Raw genomic sequence first — 23,535 nt, 5'->3', positions numbered from 1 at the left:
GCTGGGAAACCTTGTCCCAGGTTCTGGACGACGGCCGCCGCCGCCGCAGATTTCGGCGCGCATGCGGAATCCGCCGCGCGGGGAGCGGGTGTGTTTGCAGGGGACGGGGCGCCATAGGGGTGGGCTGGCCCGGCCACGGCGGGTGGCGGGTGTGAGGGAGCGCGGCGGGGAGGGTGAGGCCGGCGTGCGGGGTGCGCCAAGACCGGGGCGGCCACCGCGTGGGGTGCGCCGCAGCCATGGCTGGTGTGGGTCCCCGCAGGGCGGGGGCGGACGGCCGCCAGAGCGGCAATGGCCAGGCCGACTGTCATCCCCACGAGCGTCAGGGCGGCCGCGCCCGAGGCCTTCATGGTGCTCCACCTGAGGATGAGGGTGGTGGAAGAGCAAACCAGCGCGCTGGTGCGAGACCTGGAGACGCTCGGCATCGATGAGCAGAGGTAGGAAGAAAGCAGGGGTGAGCTTTTTCCTTCTTAGAGAGCTCATGCTTTTCTTGATTTTCCTCATCTTGTTCCTCTTTGCACCCATTTGCCGTGCTTTGCTTTTCTCTCCGTGAGGGAGCTGGTAGTGGTAGAGACTGTGAGAATGAGCTACAGCAATCCGGGGTCACAGGAAACCTTCCAGTCCTATGAAATGTGGTTTCTAATCTAATCACATCTGTAATGCATACCTACAATGTCAGGTAGGTATGCCTACACAGAGTAGGTCAGCCTTTTCTCCTTTTCAGCCTTGATCATTTCCACTCAAAGACCTCAGAAACACCTGCTAGTCACTCAGCTATTAGCCCTGTGCAAGCCAGGGTAGCATTTGTGGGAGAAAATACACTGTGGAAAAACTGTGAAACACTGGTGAATCGAATGTGTCGGTTAGAGAGTGTTGTACAGACACTGAAATCAAACGTCTTCCGGCTGCAGGCAGAAAAGGAGCTGAATCCAAAGCATGCAGGTATTAAAAAAGGTTTTTTTACCACTTCATTCTTCATTGTCCCTCCATATGCTGCTTCTGTCAGTGAAAGTTTTTTGCCTTTTCTTTGTGGCAGCCCAGTTGGAGCAGCGCCTGAATGCAATCCATGAGGAGCATTTACAAGAAATGAAGATTGTACAGCAAGAAGCAATGAAGTTGCGGCAACGCCTAAGTGATATGAAACAGGCTGAAGAAAGGGCAAATGAAGAAGTTCAGAGACTGAGTACTGCTCTGGAGATTACAACTGCATCCAAGGTAAAAAAGATTATGATCTTATTATAGTTTCAAGTATTAACAGACTTGTTTTTAGGTATCTTCATCTCTGACATAGTTAAACATAAAGTATACTTAGCTGGAAAAAGGAATTTATGATATATTGTTGGCAGTAAGAGCAAACACTTTTGATAATGAGAATGTGTGCTTCCATCAATTAAAAAAAAATTACATAGCAAATAAAGAGTAAAAATATTTGAGATCCGTAATTCTCTCATCTTTGTGACTTAAGTTCATCCTAGCTCTCATGCGTAGACTACTCAATAGCTTTTCTGTTTTTCCAGGACCTTACCTTACATTTCTCTGGTATTTCAGTCTTACACTTCTATTCCTATCTTACCTGAAGAGAACTTCAGTGGACTATGTCACTCAACCTCATTAATTGTATTAAAGAATGCGTTGCTTCTTAGTGCTTGCACTCCTACATTCAGTGCTTCAGAACAGAGAACATCAGACTGGAGATAGAAATCAAGTTCTACATGTTAGCGTGGCAGTTGCATTTTATGATACCTATTGCTTTTGCAATAGTTATGAATGTGAAAGGATAAAAATAACTGTTCCTTTCATCTTGTTTAGATGGATGTAGTGATTGCAGCTGAGGAACTGAGGAACACAAAACAGAAAATTAACTGTAGACTTCAGGAGGTAAGTACAAGAGCAAGGAGCTTAGTAGGAGGCTGAATTTACCAAATATTATTTAAAGATTTGAAGGAGATCATTAAATAATATTCTGGGTGCAATTTCGGAATGTGCACAACACCCAAAGGAACCTGCCAGCCATGCTCATAACTAAATACCCAGACAGAACATCTTTCATATGTGATCTCGAAGTATTTGTTCCATCTACTTAATTAGACCTGGGTCAAAAAGTGGTTATTTTTTCTAGCTAACAGAACAGCTGTCTCAGGAGATCAGCCTGCGGGAGTCTTTGGAGGAATCCCAAGCAACTGTGATGTGTCATGTACAGGACATGGAAAGAACAGTAGAAGCAGAACGGAAGCAGGTTTGAGAAACTTTCAGTCTTCTTTTGTATCAGTTTTCATTTTCTTATCTGGGAGAAAGAGCAAGAACTTGGATGTCGTTCCTAGAAACCAGTTAAAACACTTTGTAATTGCAACATTTTGTACAAATGTTGATCAGAAGGGATCATGTAGTCAAACTTCCTGCTCAAAGTAGGAGTATCATAAGCACTGGATCGGGGCAGTGGTGGATTTGTCTAGCAGAGTTCAAGGACTGTGATTCCATGGCTGCTTTAGGTATTTTCTATAGTGCTGCACTGATGTTCCAGTTAAGATTTTTTTTTTCTAGCATCCGACCCAAACGTTCCAAGCTTAAATTTGGGACCATTGCCCCTTCTTAAATCATTCAGTGCAACTGAAAATAGTTTAACTTCATAATCTTTATAACTGCCTCTCAGATTTATGGGCCACAACTGGATCCTGCCTTAACTACTTCTTCACCAGGCTAAACAAGCCTCTTTGTAATTGAGGTACTGATACATAGATAGAAATAGATAGAAAATGCAGCTTCTGAAAAATATTCTGTTGAGATCTTAAACCTTCTGGGAGTAAGAATGTTTTCTCTATTAATTGCCGTGATGACAAAGCTAGATTTTTGTTCTCAGCTATTATCTAGCTATTTTGGAGTGTGGGGAGGAACCATAGTTCATGGTGGAAATGCACTGGCTTACACATAATTCAAATAAACAAAACCAGTCCCCCTCTCTGCGTGCGTACACACACACACAAGTCACATGCAGTTACTCTAACACTTCTGAATTCATAGCAACAGTTTAGTGGGTATTAAAGAAAGCGAATAGCAGAGTATCAAAACTTGAATAACTAGGGTTTTTTTTCAATTTTTTGATGATTATCAAGGTCTTTTTGTTCCTGAAACATACAAAGTTCTGTTAGAAATGACTAGATTTTTTTTCCTACATGCCTTTTATCATCTTTGTGTTCTTCTACAACAGAAGTGGAAAAATGATGGCTACATTATTGAACTATATGAATTATACATCATGTGAGAAGCAAAGGCTTTGTTTAATTCATCTATCACTTTCTGATGGGTATAGTTGACCTTGTGGTATATCTATTAGTTAGCATTAAAACAAAAAAAACCCTCACAAAACAGCATGAGACAGACTTGTTAAGTGCCTTGAGTGTTGCATTCACCTTCATCTTTTATAGCTTGATCTTTTCTGTAATCTTTAATTGTGCAAACTTGTTAGATTCTGCCTGTCACATGAAGATGCTTATAAGCACACATACACTGCATTACATATAGAAATTGAGTTGCTTGCCGTAGAAGTCTTCTGCATAATATTGGGACAAGCAGAAAGAGAGGAGAAGCTGATCAGGCTATATCTTTTCCAGTTAGATCAGCTTTTCAGGCTCTGAAATTTGCTTAGGTTTGCCTGACTGAATTCTGCATCTTAAAGAATAATTTTTGATATCGTTGCAGGTACAGATATTACAGCAGGACTGCCAAGAGTTGCGTAAAGATGTCCAGCTAGCCCGTGTGAGGCTGCAAGAGGAGGAGGAGAGAACTGCCCAACTGGAGCAACAGTGCACACAGCTGAAAGCTGAGCTGGGTATGACAGTGGGTTCTTGTCATATCTTTTTAGCCCTTCTCTCACTGCTTCCACAGTGAGAGGAAATAAGCACTGAGGTCCTCCAGACCTGTGGCCAGTGCATCAGTCAACAGGAGTGGAGGGCAACTTAAGAGGTGATGAAATATTAAAAGCCTTTAGTTTGCATGTGATGTTTCTAAAGTCCCTTCTTACCTAGAGGAAACTGAAAACAGTGGTAATCAGGGTAATGAATATACAACAATAATATGAAAAAATTCCACGAGCATAAATTCTTTTCAGAGGAGAATTCATCTAGCAAGTAACCATTAACGCATGATTCCTGAACTGATGTCCAAGTTGAATGCCCATTGCTATGGAGTCTTTTTGCAGCTGATTAAAAAAATGTGCTCTATTAAACATCAGTATGAGGACAAGCATCCTTGTCCTTGGATAAGCCTCTAGTTGCTCTCATTTAGATTCCCAGTCTACTGATGTGAAAGTAGCTGCTTATAAGGGAGCTAAGAGGCATTTAATGCACTCCAGGCTGGGAGGAAGCTCTGCATTGTCAAAATTAAAGGTAAATGTTCATAACCTAAAGTCTGTTCCTTATTCCCAAATAACTCACAGTAACCATGCCTAAATCCTAGCATAATTATTGTTCTTGTGATCCTTCCCTCAGGATCTATTTCAGATTTCTAGCTACTCCTTTTACAGAAGTGTTCCTGTTTCCCATATGTTTTGTTTGTTATTCTGCAAATCACACATGCGATAATTAACCCGTAGCTCACAAAAGGCAGTCAGCGTTTCTGCATAAGGCATGGCAAGAGGAGAGAAACTTGTCATGTTGTGGCAGAGTTGGCTGAACAGGGGAGAATGATGGCAGAAGAATTCTTTCCTTCAGAACAAATCCACATGCAAATGGCAAATTTAAATGAGACTTACATATTTTCTTTACTTCTGTATCAAATAATCCTGCCGATCAAGGCTTTTCCCCTTTGTTAATTGAAGGAGCTTTTGAGTGATCCTTTGATGATACCGTGGATGTCATAATATTTTGGCTAGATTTCGCTCCCTACCCTGCTCGTACTGAATTGTCTCTTGTCTTCCTTTTTTTCCAGTATGTTATACAGCACAGCAGAATAAGAGGCTAGCTATTATAGGCAGGTTGATTCAAATTCCAAGAAAAATGCTTCTGCTTTTAGATCTGTATGGTTTAAGCAGGGATCTAACTATTGTTCTTTGTCAACACACAAACACTTGTAAAGTTGCGTATGGGCTGTGGGATATAGTCAGGACAAATCAGTTGCTTACACACTAGACAGCTGAATAAGAGACTTAGGGTTATTTGATTTGCTCAAACAACCACAGAAGTGGTATGTGTAGGAGATTGGCATGATGGCATGCTTAATTTTAAAATTAAATAAATTACAATTAATTTATGGAATCAATTTTTAAAAGTAATTTTGCTGAAATATTGAAGTTAATCAAGAAAAGTGTTGAAGAACAACACATTTGTAGAAGTCTTACCTGTTTGTGGCATATTCAGTAACTTAGCTAAACTGAAACATTAAATCAAAATGTCACCTTTTAAAATTACCAAACAGATGACAAAGCATGTCCTGATATTCTTTTCTATTTTTAGACTCCAGGAACTGTATCATTTCCCAGCTTGGTGAAGAAGCAAAAGTAAGTTGTAAACAAGTATTGGTGAGGAAAATAGCTAAATAAAGATCAGAACAGCCTATATGGGGCCTCTTACCACACTTCAGAGGCAGAATTTTTATGTGGACAAATGCCAAATGCGACCAAGGCTACTAACCATTGAATGTCTTATTTTATTATTTTACCAGTTTGGGGTTGCCCTACTTATTTTTTGAAAGATTAACTTTTGTATTCTACTGAAATATCAAAACAGTGATATGAATGCTTTCCTTGGAAAGCTAGAACTGAACACGAAACACAGGTGTGGTAGCGTAAGTATTGCATACAAAGGAGACAAATAGATGGATTGGTGATTAATACTACAGAAAAATCAGAACCTTGCTCAACTGTGTACTAAATGGGCGAAGAGGTAGGCTTACTGCTTATGTAGGGACTGCATGTGCTGTCTGAAGTCTTCTCTGAAAGAGTAAGTTTCAGTGAAGATGAGGTAAAAGTTCAGCCTAGATGTGGAGTCTTACAGTGCTGGCAAAGGATTCCTTCAGTTGTGAATTGTACCACTTCTGGCAGGGAGATCTTTTAAGTTCAGAAGTATTGAGATTAATTATACTGAAGACTAATAAGTTTGAGCTGAGAAGGATATGAAGTCACCCTCAACTTTCAAAGCTACGTTAGAGCAGGTAGCACTTTGGTTATTATTTCAAGGTATATTTTGGAAGGAGGCTTGTACTATAGGAGCCATGTCCAGTGCTTGCATGAGCACGTAGCCGTGTGACAATAGCTTAAAGGAAGTAGGCAAGTATGAAACAAAGACTTGGTAGTTATGAAGTGCCTGGCTAAATGACATTTAAGTTTTTCTCAGTGGACATTCTGTTTTATTGCCCCTTAGAATGCACAGATGTCCTTTAGCAAACAATGCAAAGAGAACTTGCAACTTCAGTCTAAAATGACCGCCTTGCGAGAAACAGCAGAGAAAATACAGGTAATGAGAATAGCTACTCTTGTTTTTAAAACAGAAATAGAGTATAACAAAACAAGTGATTACAGTGAGAAATGATTATACATTTACTGGAAAGCCTCAAGTGCAGGTCGGGAGACAAAGTTTAGTGCCCTCAGGTAATGTGGGCTAATGAACAACTTCCAGTGAAGGAATTCAATCGCTAGCCTAGGTAAGTTTTCCCGATTTCCCAGCCTTAAGGCTGGAAAGCTTTCTTCCCAATACTTATTTTGAGTCAGGTTTTTTGAAAGTGTCTTCTTCAGGGGCCAGGACATGCAGAACTACTGCTGCTCCCTTTTCTATCTACCCTTGAAGTAGTACATTTATATTCCTTTGCACCTTTCGATTCTACATGTATACGTTTCTATTAATGAGTCAAATATGGAGCACCTGCTTGGCTAAAATTTCCTCTGCCTTTTGGGACAAAAGGTTGACCTCAGTACATTCTAAAAAATTTCATTTATTCTACTTTCCCTCTTTTTAGAACGTATTTTAGAAAACATTTTTCTATTATTTTTCCCCTCCTCCCCAACAGATACTTGTTTATTGGGCGGTGTTCACTGGTAATGGGATTTGGATATGTTTTCACAGAAAGTCCCTTTTTTCTTTGGTTTTCTACAATAATTCAACTATGAAATTAGTAGGGCTCTGTTTTCAATTTTTGCCTTCTTTGCCTTAGAAACATTACTTTTTTCTGGACTTCAAAACTAGTAAGTGATTATGCTTGATTGGTAGTTTAAACTATGTTCTTTTTTTTCCCATTACTGTAAACTTTTAACACCTTGGAATAACTCTACCATAACCTGAGATGACCTGAACAAATTTTTTTGGACACTTTCTACCCAAAATAGATTTTTCCACGTCTGCAAGAGATTTTTTAGAAGTTTCTGACAGCCTAGTATGCAGAACCCCCCCCCAAAACCCTGAAACCATGTTTGTTACCCTCCTTCTATCTAACCAGATCCTTAATGACCACTTAAGCCAGCAATGCTCAGAGCTCAGCACCACACTCCAAAGTGTTGCCATGGAGAATGCTAAACTCATTTCAGATCATCAGACCATGCTTAAGGTATGTAGCCTACTATTACAGTCCAAGAAAGTTGTCTGCAGCTCAGACATTAGACAACAGACTAATTCCTAATACTGATAATCTGTGGGAAAACAGTAAAATACTTTACATATAGCAATGGAACTTCTATAAAGGTGGTGATAAAAAAGTGTTAGTGTCCTTGTTTGGCAAAGATTTATTTTCAGTACAGAAAAAAAAGTTATGGGGAAAGAGTGTAAATGTGATAATACTATTTCTAGAAACATCCTGGAACAACCACGGAGAAAGAGGAATATAGGAATTAATGGGCATTGTAAGTACTGTAAATGCAGAAGCTGAGTGGAAGTAGTAAGGATCTAAGATTAAATACATACATAAAATCTAGGTAAGGTGAACTCAGCTTTGACACCCTATTCAAGAAGCAGCACATCACGATATGCAGAACTATAGGCACTATACAGGAGCTTGATGACAAATTAACAGCTTTGTAAATTAATTACTCATCCATCATCATTCTGGTGCTAGTGTTACTGCCTGGGTAATTTTTCCCCTTTAGGCAGAACAAGAAAAGACTCGTAAGCTGCAAGAGAAAGACTCGCTTCTGAATGCTGCCCATGCCAACGTTCTTGGAGAGCTGCAGAGTGTGCAGCATGAGAGGGCTCAGCTTCAAAGAGAGCTGTGAGGAGTTTTCTTGTCTGCAGCCTCTGTCTCCCCTTCCTCTGTTGCATTTTCACCACCTTGATTTCTGCTTCTCCAGCTCTTGTTACTTATTAACACAGAAAGGCCAGTTTGGTATTTAATACGGAGGCCATCTTCTGTCCTGTTGTGCTACAACTCCAGCTTGGCTATTTTGTCTTTCTTTAGGGAGGCCTTGCGTACAGAGCATGGCAAATACAGGCAGAAAGCAAGCCTTGCTGAGGAGGCAGCAACCACACAGACACAGCTTTTGGAAGGTACTGTTGCTAGACTGCAAGGTGAACTTGAGACAGCTTTGCAAGAGAAAGGATCTCTGCTCGCAGAAAAGGAAGATCTTCAACAGGAGGTACAGAAGAAGTACTGTTTTAAACCTATATTCTTGAAGGCTGCTTTCAGACCCACATCGCTAGAGTTCTTATTTACATACCAGTTTTGCTTTCAGAACGATTATTTTTTGTTATCGCAGTGGCAAGTGTGACACACTGTCCCCTTTCCTACTATGCTTGCATTTTGATTTGTAATGTCTCATCTCTGAAGCATGAAAAGGGAGAGAAGAGAGGGCAGATATTATTTCTGAACTTTGGAGTTGACTTGCAAACTGCAGATCAAACTGCCCTGAAGATGTGTAGTATTTTTATGAATCTGGATGTTTTCAGGTGACAATGATTTCACGTTTCTTTTGACAGATAAGGACAACAGCAAATGAAACAATACAGGAAAGGAAGAAATTGGAAGTAGAAAAAACAGAGAATGAGGTATCTTGCAATATATATGGCTGTTCTTTAAATTTAGTGTTTTCTTTCTCCAAGTTTTCCTTTCATTTTGCTTACTCTCTCTTAACTAAATTATTTCTAAATAATGTGATATTTACCATAGCCATATTGTTCCCTTTGCTGTTTGATATTTTTCTTGTCTATATGGATGTGTCCTTCAGAGCAGCAACCCTACTGCTACCTACACAAGGCCCTATTTGTAGTAATGTTTGTTATGATACTATGGCAATTGATAAATAATTTTCAGCTTCTCCTAGCTGTCTTACCTGTGTAGCTTCCTTGCATATGCATAGCCTGGGAAAGGAAAGGTAGCGTTTGTGGTATGAACGAGAAATTCCTTAGTGTTGTGACTGAAGTCAGCATAATTCTTTTACTGTTGCGGAAGAGCTCTCTGAAACAAGAGATACTAATCCATATGTAGTACTGCGGTTTTGCAATATTCATGTATTGTGACTGGAAATCTTGAAGTGGTACGATTAAGAGTTGAATTTTCTTGTTCATAGCTAGAAATGGTTTCAATGAAATTCACTTTGCAAACACTAGAGGAAGAGAACAAGAGGCTATTGGATCGCTTGGCTACACTGGTACATGAGCAGGTAAGCCACTAATAAAGTAGATAACTGATGACCTGACTGATAAGTAGCAGGAATCAAGGTGCTCTGAAGTAATCTGTATTTTATGGAGAGTGGCTGATCAAATTAAGGAATCAAAAAGGGGAAAAAATGAAAACAAAAGGTTAAGGTATCTCAAATGTTACTCTGTCTTTTTAGATGTTTGTGTGGGATGAGCTAAGAGGACTATATAGAGCTTCAGGTATGGGACATTTAGGGATGTCATTAAAATCCTATGATTCCATTCCATTTTCTAGTATAGGTATACAGCTTGTACATCTGTACATATATATACAGTTTGTGTACATTGGGAAGGTATTAACAAGAGTTTTATGCCCTTTGTGGGCAAATTTTCACTTGGGACCTCATTTCCATTTTTAACTTGTTCCCATTCCATTATTTCTCACTACTGTCAGTCACCTGGATCAGGATACTTGACCGGTTCCAGAGAAGTTGAGTAAAAGCTTAGTAATACTGTGCTACCAGTGCTTTTACAATTTTTTTTTTTTTTTACAGTGTTGGATGTAATGACCAGTTGTATACGTTAGAGATCCTAAGAAACACTTAGCTGCTGATAAGGTCCTAACATCATGATGCTAAAGAAGAATTAACTGAAACACCTTTTGAATGTTTGTTATTTGATAATCAAAGTTACATTTCTACAGTAGTTAGTCTGTAACATATGTATATCTGGTTTCTGTTTAACATAGAACTCCTTTGGCAGTTATCAGTTAAAAAAAATATGAATCAATAGGTCATTTAGAACCCTAAAAAGTTGCCCGATTTTTAATTTTTTTGTATTCTTTACTGTTATTTTCATTCTATCCATGCCTTCTCACTCTTCTAGTTATTTTTGCTTCTCTGTTCCCTGTTGTCAAATGTTTCTTTCATCTCTCCATTTCTGTTGCCTGTGCTTCTAGGACAGTGGCCTTCTTGTGGCCATCTAGAAGGTTGTACCAATTCGAGCAGTTCTTCCTAGAGAGAAGCTGACTTGAAGGAATTTATGCTATTTGGATTTTTTTTTTTTTTAAGAATCTGTTTTAGTGTCTCACCTCATTGAAAATTTATACCTGAAGCAACACAGGAAAGTTAAAATACTCAGGGAGAAACAGGACACTGAGCACCTTTTTGTTGCTTTTTGCCTTGTTTTTCCTACGCAATGGTGACGTCTGCTCTTTTTTTCCTCAGTATGCCCAGCAGCAGGTACAACAGGTGCTGGCAGAGCTGACTGACAGCAAAAATAAACTGGCCTGTGACAAAGGAAAACTTCAGGTACCTCTCAGCATCCTACTTGTCAGCTCAAAAGGGAAACCTGTTTATGTTCATCTAAGATAAGGCTGTTTAACCTTAGCTCTTCAGTAGTTAATTTGGAGGGAAGTGCTAATTTATCTTCTCTACTTATTTGTGTAGTATCAAGCACTTATATTAAGAGAGTTCTGTATCAAAATCATCTTCGATCCTGCTCATACTGCCTTTGGGGAAAAAGATGCTGTTGATGTAGCATCTCTAGGATTTGTGATAATTAAGTTGCTTAATGTGTGAAAATAGTAGAATGGGTAAGAACCACCAGGGAGCATTAAAACAAAATATATAGGTAGAAAATTGGTTGAGAGATTAGAAACACGGAAAACTTTGTAAAAAATACAAATTAATAAGGAGGGAGGCAAACCATGGGGGTAAGCAAAAATAAACAACGTACGTAAGCTTTCTTAAGCAGAATTTAGCTAGAAACTAAATGATGTGCTGAAAGTAAAGCTTTTATTTCAATGTGCCATAGAATTTCGGACAGTGGTGCAAAGGTTCCCGAGTTGCTTTTAAAAACAGCACAGAATGTGTAGTGATTATTAGAGAGCAAGAATAATCTCCATGCCATGATCTAGAAATTAGACAGAAGATGTAATCACCTTTAGGATACTTTCCCGGAAAACAGGAGGTCCTATTTTTGCCTTCTGTTTCCAGAAAGCAAAATGAATCAAAGTTTCTCTTGTACTTTATTCTCCATCATAGAGGATGGTCCATCAGGTAATGAAAGGCAATTGGATATTATATTGATGATTGGAATCCATGACCTGAATGCTTGCAGATTTCGGGAAAGTTAAAACATTCAGTTCCACTGGTTTGCGGATATAGAGAACTAGCTGTAGAAAGGTCTCACAGTGGGAGCAGACCAGAGGATTGCTCAGAACCAGGGGACTATGCTCACTCTGCAGAGCTGTGACAATGGCTGACATCACAGACTTCTAATGAAGTTCCAGTCAGCACTGTGTCTCGTTACTGCCAAGATACAGAGGAAATCACTTGACTTTGGATAATGTGCTATGGAAAATATCACAGAAGAGAGCTTAAATACCTTCCTGAAGTAATGCAGACTTAGGAATAAGATGTAGCATCTACTTCTGCTCCATTGAATAGATATTTTGGAGAGTACTTTTTCAGTTTCTGGTTTTGGTACTCACATCTTCACTGCCTCCAAGGGCTGACTGATTTTGTGGTAGGAATGGCACCAAAAAGAAAAAAAACACCCAACAAGGTCTTGGCAACAGAAGTCTGATCATAATGCTAGGTCAGCTGCAGGCTCAAGAGAAGAAACTATGAAAACAGATTTACATGCTTGTGCTCACCGCTCTACTTTACACCGAGTTCATTTTGAACAAGATGAACGTTCAAGAAACTCTGCGTCTGAATGTGGATGTTGTCCTAGGGTCAGCCACAGGGTTCTGTTAAATGCTATAAAGATCATGGGAGAAAAACTGGAGAGCATAATAGACATTCTCACTCCAAGATCATTGAAAACTGGATGGTCTACTGGGATTAATGAAGGAGACTAATGTGATGAGTGATGACCATGAAATGCAAGTTAGAATGATGGTTAATTTCAGCTAGCTAATTGATGACAATGAAGAAATGGCTGAAAATTAACAGGGACCAAAACCTTTGAGTGTTTTTTGTTTGAAAGAGGTGCAGATGAAAACTTAGGCTAAGCTACATTAGAATCAACAACTGGTTTTGACGAAAAACCAAGCTTCATGCATCCGTGGCACTTCCTGACGCCTGGGTGCCAAGAGTTCAGAAGCATTGGAACTATCAGTTAAACCATCCACAAAACCCAAGAACACTACCACACACTCAGCTTGGGCTTAAAGCAGGTCTAGAACAAAGGTCATGTAATTAGAGGAAGCTATTTCCATGTTCAGAACCATTGTGTACTCTTGGCACTGCTGCAAGTATGCAGGTTGCTTATAAAAGAATCCTTTAACAAAACTCTAGTAGATGACTGATTTTCCTGCTCCTTCTCCTAATGGTTTCTTGTACTGCAGATGGCAAACCTGCAGCATCAGCTGGACGCAGCAAAGGATGATAACTGTAAGATGACAGCCATGCTGGAGCATGTGTTAGCTTCTCATAACAAGATGCAAGCAGCCCTGGATGTGGTACAAACTGAGCTGGGACACAAGGACACTGAAATCAGCAACCTCAGAAAAGACAAGTAAGTGAAACTGATACTGTTTCGGTGGTCTGTCAGGAGTGTGGTGAAGACAGGTACAGTTGAAGAGTGGCATCTTCCCCATGGTTCTGGCTAATAAGCTATAGGACAAGTTTGTTTGACAACTTTCCTATATCCTTTCCTGCAACACTGAAACATACTTAGTACTAGAGAACCAAGTACACCAAGTGTTTGTAGCTAACAGCAGGCTTGGCAGGCCTCATGCATCTTGTGGAAAGTAGGTAAAAACCAGTTTAACTTCAGTGACAGGCAAAACTTAATGTGGTTAAGGTGGCGAACCTAACTGTGAGATGGTCACCACTTCAGAGGAGATGTGCACAAATTGATTTAATGCATGATTTTTTTAATGCAATTTCCATTTTCAGGAGCCAGACTCAACAGAAAATACAGAGGTTGGAAACAGAATTGGAATATTGCCAAGCCAAACTGGTTGCCATGGGAAGGCAGCACAGCAGCCAGGTAGAGACCACATTTTTCTGTAGTAATGGAATTGCATTTTTGGTGTTGAGACAAGTACCTTTTCTTTTTCTGAATACAGTATGGTGCGACACATTTATGTGAAACAAGGCAAAAATATTCTATCAACTTTCAGCTGTGGAGCAGGAAAATCGTTATCCAAGTGTTGAAGGAGGCAAGCATCTCCTCTCTAAAGAAAAATTCCTTGGCACAGGTGAAAGTTTTACAGTCTGCAGCTGGATACATAATATGAACAGAGATTTCTGAGGTTTATATAGCCTTTATTTTTTTTCTTATTAGAATGCAGGGGAAAAGAGTCCAAGGAATTGCTTTCATCTCTCCTCATAGTACTTAGTGTCAAACGGATTATCTCACAACCCAAACACACTATTGGCAAAGAAAATATTTTTTTTTTCCAAGAAAGTCATGGCTATATGACAAGTTTTTCTGATCCTTCTGACTAAGTCAGTCAGTGGATTGGTATTGTAAGGAATTCCCATCTAGATGCCTGTGCTTAAGACATTTGTCTGTTACTTCCTGTAAGTTGATACTGACTGGGAAGGAAAAAATATTCCTTTCTAAGCTTTTTCATTTGGGTAAGTACAAATCTGATTTGTTGTTACTGCACAGGTGGAACCACTTTGCAAGGCACTAGAAGGTGCTAGAACAGACAGCAAGAAACTTGTTCTTCGTTTGGAAGAAGTTTTGCAGGTCAATAATACCCTGCAGAGCAAGCTGATTCAAGCTCAGTATGAACTGAAAAGTAAAGAAACTGAGCATCAACAGCTGATGGTCTGCAGGTAAGACCAGATCCATGATACTACACTTGAGGAGAAACATTACTTTGCACTAACGTCAGAGCTTTGTGGCCGTACTTATGTATCAATATCAGCATTGACTGTATGCTGAGCCAGCAGCATGAGAAAGGTAGATTCATGCAGAGATATAGAAATGAGCTCTTTCACTCGTTCCCATAATGACTCTTCAACCTACTGTGCTGTACTGAGGAACTGCTTACGCAGGGTCATTATGGCACTTGTACAAACAGCTTTTCCATGAGGACAGCAGATACCACTTCCACTTTGAAGTGGCCTGCAGTAGCTGTAGGAAGGAGAGCAAAGGATAGCTGTTTAAATTCCCCACCCAAAACTGAACGCTAGTAAGTAAAACCTCAAACTTAAGTGCAGGTGCAGTCTGAATGGCTTAGCCATTTAATTTTCTGAAGGAAAGTAAGTTGTCCTAAAGCGTTTTATCCAAAAAGTCTATTTACCTTGTATGCCTATTTTGAACCTCCTTTTAAATAAATGGAATATGAAAGATTAGAAAATACATTCCAGTCTTTAAACAGTAGTGGTGCAGAGAGTATATCCAAGACAAAAGTATTTACAATAGAATTGTCTCTCCTATTCTTGTCTTTAAAAAATTAAACATATTAAATATAAATGTGAACAACTGAATTTGTTTCTTCTCTTTAAAGGGAACAGTTAATGGAAAAAGCCAAGACTGAGGAAAAGATGTATGCTGAACACCTAGAGTCTTTGAAGAAGCAGTTTGAAGCTGAACAAGAGGCTTCCAGGAAAGCTTCCTGTCAAGAATCTGCTGAGGTGAGAAGGGATAGAATTAAAAGATTTCAGTGAATGATTTCCAGAGAAAGATGTCTGCTTTACAATTTTCCAACAGAACAAGAGCAGCTCATGACAAATATTTGTCTCCTTTTCCATTCATCATGGAGTTGTCCATCACTTCTATACAACAGAATTTTGTCATGTAGTGGACAGACATTTTGGTGGCCATGCATAGTGATATCTGTGCTCTCTTAACTTTTTCAAGTACCACTGTATATCCCCCAACACTATATACCTCATTGTACATAAGATCTAGACATTGACGTCAGTCATTGCAGTGACTTCAAAAGGATAATCCAGGGTTGTATAGCAATCCCCAGGGATAAAATACTGGTTTGGAAGTCTGCTTTGTTTCTTGGGGGCTGGATCATAAAGCTCAGTATAACCTTAGTATTACTCAGATCCCAGCATTCACTTTTTCCCCCTTTGCTAGAAGAGTGTTAAAGAAAAGTCAAAACACCAGGTGCTATACCATACGTCAGATACAGCAAATCAATTGGGTGTGCTGCTTATTAATTGTTATGTAGAATGAACTAATTCTTACAGTTAATGTGAACTCACTTTTTCCTCTTTCCCATAGGTAAAGAAATCCCTTGAAGAATCCTGCTCCAAATTGGCTGAAGTTTCCCGTGCTAACAGGGAGCTGCAGCAGAAAGTAATAGAGCTGGAAAAGTCTTTGTCCAATTACAGGGAAAAGCTAAAAAGCCAGAGAGCTCAAGTCAGACAATGCCTGGCCTATCAAGCTAACACAGAAAGGGTAAAGGTATGCAGACATTTTTCAGTAAAGACAGATGTCCTAGTTAAGAACTCCTTTTTTCTCCTTCTGAGTAGGACTGCTGTTCATCCTTTGCAGTGGAGCTAGACTTGAAAATAAAAGTAATTCTGGATGCAAATTCTGAACAGAAGATGAATAGATTGATAGCAGCTACAGTAATCGTGTTGCTTCTCCTGTCGTCCCTCCCCCCCATATTAAATATGATGCCATGGAGTCTCATCCCCCATTAGATTTTTATAGTAGCATTTGTCGTCTTTATCATTTTGTGGATATAGGCTATCTAATTATTCATTGGGCCAAACATTGCTTGTGTAGTGATTAGTCCCTTCCCATCCTTTATAGCTGTAGAACTTACGGTTCAACTGGTACCTGATCCTAAATGAGAATCTAGACTCCTTTGCAAATCTGCCACCTGCTTGTTCTCCTTTCCCCAGTGGGGCATGGGTTCTTTTAACTTCAGTCTCATAGGGCAAGAAATAAGGACACAATGTGCAGACATCTGCAGAAATAGTTCCCATGTAACAGCTAGTAAGCCTGAAAAATTCCTGAAGTTTTCTTTCTCTCAACAATTTCCAGGAGGCTGAATCTGAATTGAGGAAGATGGAAGCAATAAAAGAGGAGTATCAGAAGAAGAATTATGAACAAGTGAGCTTTCTTGACCAGTTTTCTGAAGAGACTGATCTGCTAAAATGTTGTTGGAATTTCATTCTTGTGTTGTCTTCAGTCACAGGACATCCAGAAATTTGTGTCAGAGTTGAAAAGTGTGCAAAGCGAGATGCAAGTGTTGTTGAAAAACCAACGTGAGGTGCAAGTGCAGAACAGGCAGCTGGAGACCCAGCTGGAAGCGGAGAGAAGGCAAAGGGAGCAGCTGGAAAATGAATGTCAGGTAAAGTGATACCAGCATGAAAAAGTGGTGAGACACCCATGGAAGCATCTTTGTGCAAAAATCTATGGGGTTGTAGAAGAGGTGGTAGAAAGACTTTATGAACTCAGTCAAAAGATATTCCTATAAATCTTACTATGTCTGCTCCAGAAAGCCCAAGTAACAACTCAACTCAACATACATTCACTATATATCTGACTTTAGAGAAAGATAGTATTTTTTTTCAATGATAGAACTCTAAGCTATTTACAGTAAAGATTGGAGAGTCCTTCTGTTACATTGCAATTTTTTATTTGTGCCATGAAAAAATTGCATATAAACTAATGTTACTTCTTTTTCTACCTAGAAACTGGAAAAAGCAGTCAAACATCTGAAGAAATATAAAGAGGAGACAGAAAAGAAACTGAAGGAAGCCAGCATAGAATCAGAACAGGTGAGACTAGTTAGCATTAGAACAATAATTCATTGAAAATAACAAGATAGTATTTCAGTATATGTACCAAGTAACACTTTCAATGTCAGATATAAGTCTCTGGTGAAGAGTGAGGTGCATCCTTGGCCTTTTCAACTAAGTTGTGTTTATCATACTTAAAAAAAAAAAGAGTTTTTATCTTTTCTGTGAATCACTTCAATTTAGTGGGGCTTGTAAGAAGAGCTTTTGTCCCCCACAGCCTATTCTTTTTATCAGGCTCGGGATATCTGTGTTAACCAACCAAACAAAAGTGTTGTGGCAAGTAAATTGCCCCCCTGAGCTGCTCATGTGTCACTCTATATGTGACATCATGCAAAACCACATTTCCCACCCACGCCCCCCACCCCAAGAAGTCATTTGTCCTTGCATCACCTCACCCTTGCACTACTGTACCACAATATCCAAATTATTATAGCTTGCATGGATTACTATAGTAGTTTGGGGTGAAAATCTAGGGGTTTAGATGTTTTATATGGTATTAACCAGCATAAAGTAAAATAAAAAAAGTAACAGAGGTGCCCCAGCCTGAGGTCTTACATGCTGCTTATCAGTCCAAGTACTGTTCTGTGATTAGAAAGAGACCTTAATAGCGAAAGAGTATTTCTACAGCATTCTTCAGGCAAAGTCAGTCTTCCCTCATCTTAGGAGTTTGTGGTACTCAGCATCCATTTTTTTTCCCCCTTCCCAATGCCTCTGTATTTTATGCTGTGTTGGAGACCCATGTTGACATCATTCCCCCCCGAAGAGAGGGGTAACTTTGTAGTGAGGACCTCTCTGATACATCCTTTTCACAGCAATGGAAGAGAGCATCATGGAGAGCTCCTACCCCTATGTTCAAGAGAAAGATTTGAGTTGTATGCTATTCTGCCCCTTCTTGCACAGAGCTCAAAAACTGGATCACAGCGTGCATTAACTGTTCTCTCTGCAGTTCTAATTACACTGTCTTGCCTAGATCACAACTAACCTAGAAGCAGCTCACCGTTGGTTCAAATCTAAGTTTGATAGCCTGCAGCTAGAAGTTGTGAAAAACCACCAGACAAAGAACCCTGAATAAAGCAGCTCTGAAAAGGAGGTAAAGAAAGCAAGCACATTCATTTCAAAGGGCGAAGCAAAGAAAATAGGTGGGGGAAGTATTTGATAGCTCATTATCAGCCAGGATTTCAGTTTCCTAAACTTTCTTTTGTAGTTCCCTACACAGGGGTGGAAAACAGACCCCTCTTCTAGCTTAGTTTCTTTTCTTGTCTTTTGCCAACGGACATACTTAAGCAGCAAAGAGTACTACAGGTACAAGATACCTTCAAGGGACTGTTTCTGTACTTAGAAAAGTTCTGTTGCACAGACTTCATGTTTTGTTGGTGCTCATTAACCAAATACTTGTCTGAAAGCTAACACCTAGTGTATTTTATTCTCTGCATTCACCTCTGTTTCAGTGGTTCTCCTTCCCCACCTCCACACCCTTTCAAAAGCCATTCTTACCTTGTTTGTGTAGATTCATCAGCCTTCTCCATAATTGATAGTTCTTATACAGCTGTGTAATTAGCTTTTTAGAGACGTATGTATTAAACTGCCAAAACTTTAATCTCTTCTTTAGTAATGACAAAGATTCCCCAGACAGTCATCAGCTTCATAAAACATTGCATCTTTTCCCAGGAGAAAAAGCAAGAAGAGCTTCCCACTCACACCTCCCCGGACAGCAGGGCAAGAACCCAACACCTCCAGCTCACCACCAGGAAGGCTCACGTGAGCTGGGCAGGAAATGAGCTCACTTGGCTGGGTGATTCCCAGCCCAGGGAGAGCATCACCTGCCACAGGGAGACTCCCTGCTAGCACCCAGGTGCTGGAAGAATCAGGAACTGTACTTCATCTGACATAGATCGGTCTGTATCACTGAGAAAGCCTTGCAAATAAAAGGTGCTCATGGGGCAGCCATATACAGGGGACCTAGGAATGCTTGTTTAAATCACAAACTCTGATTTGAATTAACTCATAGCTCTCACCTTGTCTTTTTGACTCAGGTGCTTTGCATTGTGAGGCCGATATTAACAAAACTACTATTTATAGCAGAACAATTGTTCTTTATTTATCGTTACTGTAAACTATATGCTGTTGATACGCTACATTTTTGCTTTCATCAAGTTTCTTTTACCAGCTTTAGACCAAGGCCTGGCAGGTGCTATCAAAACAAATCTGACTGGTTTGCAGAGGGTTCAGGTGAATTACTGAAGACCGAGTCATGTGTCTGTGGCTGGATGCTGACGTGACTGGGACAGGGAGGAACTGGCAGGACTGGCTGCCTCGAATGGCAGATGATAGCTGGGTCATGAGAGAACACAAGCCTTGGGCTACTTTAGGAGCATATAAGGAATTCATTAGGTGTGTGATGTTATACCACACATCATCTTACCTCCATAAAAATTAGTGGAATTTGTTCAACCTCTCCTACTGTGGAACAACACACTGGGGGAAGAGTAGTAGAAGCAGATGACTTACGTCATAATGTGTTGAAGATAATTATAACATGGACAGTTTTCATGCTTGTTTGACTAAGGATCAGCTCATCTTTGTCACGGCTTACTCTTCCACGTGGTTTCAATATAACCTAGCTTCGGTACAGGTGTTGCACTCTGATCTGCTTAAACAGAGCTGTTTGCAAACTCCTCTGTGATCAATGGTACTATTTATTTCTGTAGGATCTATACATGTTATTTGCAATAATTGTTTAGTTTAGTGGGGAGGGAAGTCTTGCATACCTCTTGGAGCCTAGGAGTAGCCTGAGGACACACTGGAATTAGCTCATTCTGCTCCTCCAGAAATTTGGTCCTAAGCTGTAACTTACGTGATAGGACTCTGGACTAAATCATGGTGACTTCAGCGTCTTCTCCTTGAAGCAAATGGCTGTTCTAAGGAACAAGGGGTGGCTGAGCACACTATTAAAGCTAATGCACACCTGAGCTTTATTAAATTGTGCTGCTTAAAAGCAGGCCTATACAACATGGCTTTAGGTTTGTCCCAGTCAGGCTGGTTCCTTCAGAAATCAATTGGCACCTATTGCACACCTGCTCTGTAAACCTGCTTAGGTGGCTTAGCATAAGCTGTGCCTCTCTACCTCCACAGTGCCCTCAGGCAAACAGCAGTCAAAACTGTAATCTAGTTTTGCTTGCTATGAACTCAAACTCTAGAGTCATCACAGCTGGAAAACAGTCTTCTCAAATAGCACTTACCATTTAACACTTGTTTATATTGAATGCTTAAGTAGGTTGGCTAACAAGGGACAAATGATTGTGACCTTTGCCTGTGCAAAAGGACAAAGCATATGGCAGCTGGGTTTGTATGAACTGCATGTTGTCAGGGAAACAGCACCAACCACCCCTGTGTTTTTTTCCTCTGCGGGAGTTTTTTTACCAACATGTGGTATACCTCAAGGGCTGGTTCTTCACCCCTTCCTTGTTCCAGAATCACCCGCTCTCTCTAGGGCCATGCATCTGCAGTTACTTTGCATTTCAATATACAAAGTCTGATTATATGGCTGCAGCCATTAAACTTGGTACTTACATGTGCCTAGTGACAGTCTATTCCAGGTTCAACACATCCTGTTGCTTCTTCTAAACCCGTTTGGGTTTAGGGTGGAAAGCAGTAAGATAGATAGAGTGTAATTGGGAAGGATTACTGTATCCCAGTACCTTTTAACTGTAGCACTACCTTTAGTTTTGGCTATATCTGCTTTAGCAAGTGATGCAGCTCAGTGGGTCACATGCAGGATGAAAGAGCTGGTCCAGATGTCCAGGATGTGTTTTGGATTGCTTTTTACTTCAGATTTGCTCTAGTCTGATCCTGCTGACTGCATGCTCACTAGCAACTGGAGCATTTCTGGAAGCCATCTTCTACCTTGCTTTCATTTGAAAGAAAACTAGTTTGCCTGCTCAGAGCCTGCTCTGCAATGTGAACCACAGCATGATGAGTGGCAGCTCAGCCATTCAAAATATGAGAAGTACACAATAGACAAGAACTTGTTATTTTTCTTTAAGCATAGTAATTTCAATAAAGTTGTAGTAATCTTAACACTGCTGCCACCTGCAGGATCAATGATGGAGGTCTACACATTGCTAACCTTTCCCAGGGCTTGCTAGCTGCTAAGCTTCTCTTAATTATAGTAATAGTTACAGTATTTAAAAATGAATTTTCTAAGCAGTGAAAAGGTAGGTTGTTTGTCAATCTGTGGCTTTCAGCAAATGTGGATGGCAAACAGCTTTCTACACTTAATGCTGGTATCAGGTAGCACAAATGAAAAGGTGTGATTCAGTTTTTAAGACAAATCAGTAGATGCTTTTATGAGCAGTCTTTTAAGTATGCCTTGAGTTAGTATTTTACATAAAATAGCTCTTCAGCAATTAACAGCTAACAAAATTATCATGGTTAAACCGAGTAGTTTGACAATATACGTAGTGTGTTTGACTGAAACTTTTAGAGAGGCTTGAGGAATATTCCCAACATGCTGACACGTGAGGCTGGCATTGATTTACGTATTCTTTCCCTCTTAGTCTCTTGTTCTCAGTGATTTATGAAAGCCTTCCCAAAATTGTCATGGCTGGATTTCAAGCTTTTCCTGCCTTGCTGTTTGTTCCCACACATTCAAGGTCAGTTTGGACGGGGCTCTGGGCAACCTGATCTAGTTCAAGATGTCCCTGCTCATTGCAGGGTGGGGTTGGACTAGATGACCTTTAAAGATCCCTTCCAACCCAAACTATTCTATGATTCTACATTTCAGTAAAATAGTCCTTACTGTGAAGAAGAATTAGGAAAGGTGCTGGGTTCAGCTCCCCCAGTGTTATGTTCTTGTGAGCATCCTTAAAAAAAGCTATAGTCAGGCAAGCCTAAACGTGAATATAGCGCATGCCAAAATAAATGCCATACCCCAAGAAGTATTTGTGTTTGAAACTCACACTCCCCTGTGTATCCTCGATCCTTTACATAAAGTACAATGATGAAATGTGCAGTACATGTTCACAATGTCATTGTTTGAAAAAGAATTTTGAAGTAAAGGCACTTTAATTAGCAGTATTGCAAGTGAAATGTGGTTTAAAACTTACCCAATTCTGTATTGGACAGTACAGCTGTGGCTATATACATAAAGCCTAGATTAGCACATGTATTTTCTGTACCCATCTCATGTTCTGTGCTTTGCTTTTCCTTAAGCAGGTCAGCTCACATGGGCTGCACCTGTTTAAACTACTTTTTATTGGGGATCTCACATTCCTACAGCGTCTATTTTTGTCTCTTGCTTTGTCTGAAGTCTTGTCCAGTCTAATCTGTTACTGCTGCACCATTACAATATAACATATTTGTAATACTGTGTAAAAGTGAAATCTAAGTAAAAGACTGTTTATCTCATAACCATAAATGCAAGTTGGCTATAGCTAAGGAAAAATCCAAGTTAAGTTCTATCTTCATATATAGGTTTTTTCCCCACAAGCATTTTAGAAAGGTTTAGATAATTGGCATTGAGACAAGTAGATCTCTTCCTTCCAGATGCTCAAAATTGTTTAGAACATCCTTTCGGAACACTATCTGCTAGAAGTATGAATTTTCCAGTCTATATTGACTGGGTTTAATTCAAGGCAAGTTTCTGTTATTTGGTTCTTAAAAACAATTTAGGTAGCAGTTTAAAAGTTATCAGCATTCAGATTGTATTTTTCCTTTTTATTTGTATGAATGCTAAAGATTCATAGCGCCTAGGTTTAAAAACTAAACTACTTCAGCATTCTAGCAGCAGTAGGGATCAGGAATAAAAAGTAATTAATAGTAATGCTTTGATATTGGTCATTTTTTAAGACAATTCTTAAAAAAAAAAACCCTCAACCTTCCTCTGTGTGAAGTCTATTAAAAAAATGTACAAACAATAGGATTCCGAGTTTTTCAGACTCCCGTTTTGGAAAAGAATAATGCAAAGGGAATCTATGTACTGGATCTCTGGCTTCTGTTTTCTAAGCATTAGTTCAGTGCTGAGGGCAGTATTTCCTGGGGCATGATAAACTTTTTTCCTATGAAGGGACAGGAGTCATTTGCTGCAAGAGGAAAAAAAAAAAAATCAATGGGATTACAAGATGTGAAAAGGCCAATAAAGAATATGGAAAGCTTGAACGGAAGAATTTCTACCCCAAGAGGATGCAGCCATACTATGCTTGTACACAGGTTGAAAGTCAGCTCCAGTTCACACAGCAAACAGTTGGCTATCA

The 23,535-nt window shown here is 39.8% G+C and overlaps 1 protein-coding gene across 1 annotated transcript; it reads left to right on the top strand.

The window, feature by feature from the left end:
• Positions 1–288: 288 nt before the first annotated feature.
• CCDC150 (coiled-coil domain containing 150) lies at positions 289–18,356 on the top strand. Its single transcript, XM_059820578.1, has 23 exons — positions 289–434; positions 722–939; positions 1,034–1,212; positions 1,807–1,875; positions 2,117–2,233; positions 3,694–3,823; positions 5,445–5,488; positions 6,351–6,443; positions 7,420–7,527; positions 8,063–8,184; positions 8,371–8,548; positions 8,889–8,957; positions 9,479–9,571; positions 10,775–10,858; positions 12,904–13,073; positions 13,457–13,550; positions 14,178–14,347; positions 15,025–15,151; positions 15,753–15,935; positions 16,524–16,592; positions 16,672–16,833; positions 17,177–17,263; positions 18,255–18,356. The coding sequence occupies exons 1-23, from the start codon at positions 289–291 to the stop codon at positions 18,354–18,356; spliced, it is 2,814 nt and encodes a 937-aa protein (XP_059676561.1).
• Positions 18,357–23,535: the final 5,179 nt, after the last annotated feature.

The sequence above is a fragment of the Gavia stellata genome, chromosome 8, assembly GCF_030936135.1.
Source record: "Gavia stellata isolate bGavSte3 chromosome 8, bGavSte3.hap2, whole genome shotgun sequence".
Taxonomy (NCBI): Eukaryota; Metazoa; Chordata; class Aves; order Gaviiformes; family Gaviidae; genus Gavia; species Gavia stellata.
Note: the sequence above shows the minus strand (reverse complement) of the source record. Positions and strands in the feature narration are given on the sequence as shown.

Bases quoted from the DNA above. Each gene is read 5' to 3' on its own strand.
- CCDC150 (XM_059820578.1), top strand. From the start codon at position 289: ATGGCCAGGCCGACTGTCATCCCCACGAGCGTCAGGGCGGCCGCGCCC. The intron at 8,185-8,370 runs GTGAGGAGTTTT...GTCTTTCTTTAG, and splicing joins GCTCAGCTTCAAAGAGAGCT to GGAGGCCTTGCGTACAGAGC. The intron at 16,593-16,671 runs GTGAGCTTTCTT...TGTTGTCTTCAG, and splicing joins AGAAGAAGAATTATGAACAA to TCACAGGACATCCAGAAATT.